This window comes from Diadema antillarum, unplaced genomic scaffold (genome assembly GCF_040938485.1).
Source record: "Diadema antillarum isolate AM-2024a unplaced genomic scaffold, OU_Dant_1.0 seq00002317_RagTag, whole genome shotgun sequence".
NCBI classification, from domain to species: domain Eukaryota; kingdom Metazoa; phylum Echinodermata; class Echinoidea; order Diadematoida; family Diadematidae; genus Diadema; species Diadema antillarum.
Genome location: NW_027272939.1, coordinates 314 through 4,933, shown reverse-complemented (window position 1 = coordinate 4,933; position 4,620 = coordinate 314). Strand labels below are relative to the sequence as shown.

The window sequence follows — 4,620 nt, the reverse complement described above, 5'->3', positions numbered from 1 at the left end:
AGACCAGTTGACCTGGGGCATCCTTGATTCCGGGTTCAAGCGGATTTTGTCCTTTAAACATCACACACGGTAACCCTGGGAGACTGTCATCTCCCCGTGCTGTGAATGGTGAAGGGCTCCCCTACGCGCACATCAGAGTGTGATGGCAGATCTGTGACAGAGAGAAGAGAATACCAGTACGCAGTTGTGAAATACTAGCACCATATGTATGGGGTCATCCTTGCCTCCTAAACCAGCGGAAGTCCTTTGATTTCCGGCTGCTGTGCAGGAGGCTACAGCAAGGTCTCAGCAACTTAAATGCTAACACAAATACAGTCAAGTCATTAATCTCCGCTCAGAACTTAATGACCAACTACAAACAGTTGGATGAGCAATACGATTCCATGCCATTTGCTCCTGCAATAATTGCTTCCAAACATGGTTTCTACTCGCAAACATAACATAACCCTTAACCCTAATCCTGATCCTCACATCAAACTAAACCTGAAATCCTATTAAAACTCCAATCGTAACCTTAAGTCCTTGGGGAAAATAAGACCAGAGCAATTGTCCTAGGAGCAAATGCCATGTCATCGAGCAACACATCCAGCTTATTGATGGGTTGGGAAAGGTTTATGACCGCCCATGATCTCAATCACTTTGAAAGGTATATAGAACTGTAAGAGTAACTGTGGTCTGTGAAGAGAAATTCTAATTAAAGAAAATAACATGATCTTTTAAAAGGTTAGACCTAAGCAACCTACAGCTGTGGACAACTAAATGAAATCCCCCATCAATATTATGCAGGGATCTCTTCACTACAGTCTGTTGATTACTTTTAATAGTTTTTTACAAACATGACATAAATAGTGGTACTCAAAACAGTCCTAAGCTTACCTTGAAGAGGTGTTCTGATGATACCTAGGATTAATATAAGGAATGTATGTATAACATTACATAGAATTAAAAGGGAGGGTACAGTATTGGTGAAGATGAGAATTGGGCTTTTAACTTTTTGCATGATACCAAGAAAATACTTAGATATAGTACAGAGCATACCATTTTAAGAGGAATTCAAAGTTTATTTGATGAAAATCGGGTTTGGAATGACTGAAACATCCCGAAACAAAGTAAAACAAAGCGATTGTAATAAAGTGTGGGTCCAACACTTTATTAGAATCGTTCTTTTTTGGATATCTCAGCCATTACAAAACCAATTTTCATCAAATAAAAGTTGAATTCCTCACAGAATTACATGCTCTTTCATAGTTCATAAAAGGTTCCTCATTATCTCACCAAAAAATGTTAGAAACCTGAAATTAGGTCTCAACCAAAACTGTACGATCCCTTTAAACTATCATCACTGGGCACTGGGAGCACCATGTATTAATCCTAGAAGGTAAATTGCAGTATTTCAGAGGCAAAGGGTTTATTCATGAAAACATTCAAGCCATACTTTACTTTGTCCATTTATCTATGTGCTCAAGAAAGTGCACCAGTTGAATGCATCAGGCGAGGATTGAACCTATAGCCTTCTGTGAAAGTACAGCTAGAAGATGTGCAAATCCACGGTTTGTATGAACGTGGCATCCTTACCTTGTTTTGATGTAGGACGGCTGTTAGTCCGGACAGGGAGAGACTTGAAAAGGTTTGGGATGGGTGGATGCTGCCCCGCCTGAATGGACATTCCCTTTCCTTTGCCCTGGAGAAAGTGGGCAAGTATTCCATACAGCAGAGGTCTGCGGGGAGAAAGCAACACTTCAAGGTTTCAGTGAAAATTCACATCTTCAAAGTATTTTTTTTTTTGTGGGGGGGGGGGGGGGGGTTGTGTCACATGAAAACTTTATTTCTTTTTTGAGGGGGGGGGGGAGGATGTTTTGCTTGTTTAGTTTGACTAAATGCTTATGTGCATGTGTGTCTGTGTGTGTGTGTTCATTTTTTAGAAAACAGAATACAGTGGACTCTCGTCATAACGAAGTCCTCGGGACCGGCAGTTTTCTTTCATTATATCGAAATTTTGTTATAACCGAACAAATAAGCAATAAAAATACATAAAGTGAATAACACTATGGCCCGAATTTTTACTTCGTTAAAAAGCGGAATTTCGTTATAACCGTGTTCGTTATAACAGGAGTGCACTGTATATAATTGAGAAACAATAAAGTACGCAACCAGTGATAATCAAGAACATTTAAAGGAACATTCTTGCCTTGAAACCTGTGTATGAAGAGAAGGCAGGCATGAGACTACTGCTTGATTAACAACAACAACAAAAGAAAAAACATTTTTTTCACTATCATGTTAATCCCTAAAGACACTAACTTTAAATGCCCTGCATAAGTTGAACATTAAACGGCATGACTCTCCTGGAGAAACCTGTTTGTTCCTCATTATCTTGATATCAACTTGTTCTGACTTGTCTATCTATATGCAGTCATTGTACTAATGTTCATGTAATGGTGCATGCTTTTCTCCAAAGAGTTTATGGCTGTAAATCATATAAAAGCGCAAGTCTTTGCACGCTTCAACTTTGGAACAGTGCTTTTCAAATCCAATCGGAGGTAAACAAATATACCTGATTTTATATTATTTACCTTATAAAGTTAAGCCAATATTAATTTTGAAGACTGTTTCTGTAACCTAACAGTGTACTATCTCTTCAGAACTGACTGGGACCATGAACCAACTCTCAATTTACTTGCAAAGTAATTAGAAGCTTATCAACACTTGCAAAATTGATTATACTTAAACCATCTTTGAATGGATTATATCAAATATGGGCACTCTTTTTTTTCCTAACATTTCCCCAAAGGTGCCAAGTAGATTTAAAATAATAATAAAATTACAACTTTGAGAGTAATCTCTGGCCTACATAGGAATAAACGTTGGGCTTTACTGTGTTTTTAGAATTTAGAATACAACATCCTCAATCTTTCAAGGAAGGATACAACCTTTGCAAGTGGAAAACACCAACAATATACAGTAAGTAAAACTTCTATATTAGGTTCAACCTGTACTGTGCCAACAAAGTTTTTCAGCCAGCGCCAAGTGTGTGAAACCTCAACTGACATATTATAAAGACTCACCAAGAAAAAAAATCAACCAAAACAAACAAACAAAGTAGGCAAAGAAGTTAAATTAGAAGTCTTGGAAAATTACTTTAAATTTTGAAATAAGTCGAGAACCTGCCAAGACTGACAAAATAGATGCAATGACTGTAAGCCATCTGCAAGATCATAACATGACACTCTGGCAAAGGTGGAAAAACCATGTGGTGGCATGTGGTGTCATGTGGTGGCATGTGATGGGAAGAAGTTTGGTCATACATTTCTAAATGAGTGTCAACACTTGACTTACATGCTAGCACTGTGTCGGTCCTCTGCGATGTTGAGCTCCTCTGCCAAAAACTGACGATCCAGTGGAGTTGTTGGCTGTCCAGACTCTTTACAATTTAATAGGAATAAATGATACTGTACTTGTAATGGAGCACAGCGCACGATGGGTAATGATGACAGCTACATTGTAGTTGGTAGGGAGTGTTTTCCTGGCAGCTCCCATCAGGGTTTAATCTCAAGGTTTGTCTTCAAAACCAGGCTCACTATACCTGTTGTTGAAACCATCTTGCTTCATGTTCATGGTACTTTTTTTTTCACTTTTTTCTAATCTTTGTATCTTTCTCTTTTTAAATGTAGCATTAGGCCATGCCCATCGGACGGATGCTAAAATATAAGTCTGAGACTGTCTATTTACACACCCTTACTACACCCAATATGCACCAATTGATAAAGACATGATTACAGACCTGTCCCCTGTACAATAAGTGGTCCCTTCAACCCCAAAGACTTTGAGTGTGATGCCGCTTCATCATATTGGCAACAAAGTGGGATGCTACAGAATGTCCCTTGCTAGGAGGGGCTAAAACTCATTTTTATCAGAGTAAAATTAATGTATGCATGCCAAGTTTAATAGGGTGTGAGGTCCATAGACAAAATGATACCCACTTTATGACCAGGAATGCTGAATCAGAAAGCTGGGAGAGAAATCAAATGAGAAGTTATAGATATGGCTGGCTTCTACAGTAGGCAAAATTGACAAATGTCATTTATATTTCCAAAAGGACCTCACTCTCATTATGCTTTTCCAAACAAAGATTTCAGCAAACCTGTCAGAAGGACAGATGATGTGTATTTGTACTGGTTGAACTCCAAGTATTCCCGGATAAGTTCATTGAGGAGGAGGTTTTCATTGCTCAGCTGGGGCCTCTTCTGTAGGGGGTCATTGAGGGCGTGGAAGACTTCTGCCCTCACCCGTGCCTTGACCTCTCCAAGGACCCCTCGGTTCTCCAGTGTTTCCTTCACAACTACAAGAGCAAACAAACAAACAAACAAACTAACAGTCAGGCCAAGTAAAAAAGATCATTAGTTTCTCGTCCTAACTTTTCAATAAAAAGGGGGATGTTAGTCCAGTCAAAATACGACAAAAAGTGGGTTAACCCACAACTAATTGCAACAGAAACGATTCCACTTGCATTTGACCCGGAAGAGCTTTTAAAATAACATATTAAAAGTTCCCTAAAATTCGAGTGGTGGATCAGTGTCTAATTTGCATAAATTCAAAATGGCTGCCATACAACCTGTTTAC

At 38.9% G+C, this 4,620-nt stretch overlaps 1 protein-coding gene across 1 annotated transcript; it reads right to left on the bottom strand.

The window, feature by feature from the left end:
* LOC139714566 (centrosomal protein 20-like) lies at nt 1-4,339 on the bottom strand (the record flags this gene model as incomplete). The annotated part of the gene is made up of 4 exons (XM_071626258.1): nt 1-151; nt 1,576-1,718; nt 3,337-3,421; nt 4,142-4,339. Coding segments are annotated over 4 exons (491 nt in total), but the record flags the coding sequence as incomplete, so codon positions are not given.
* Between the last annotated feature and the right edge of the window lie 281 nt (nt 4,340-4,620).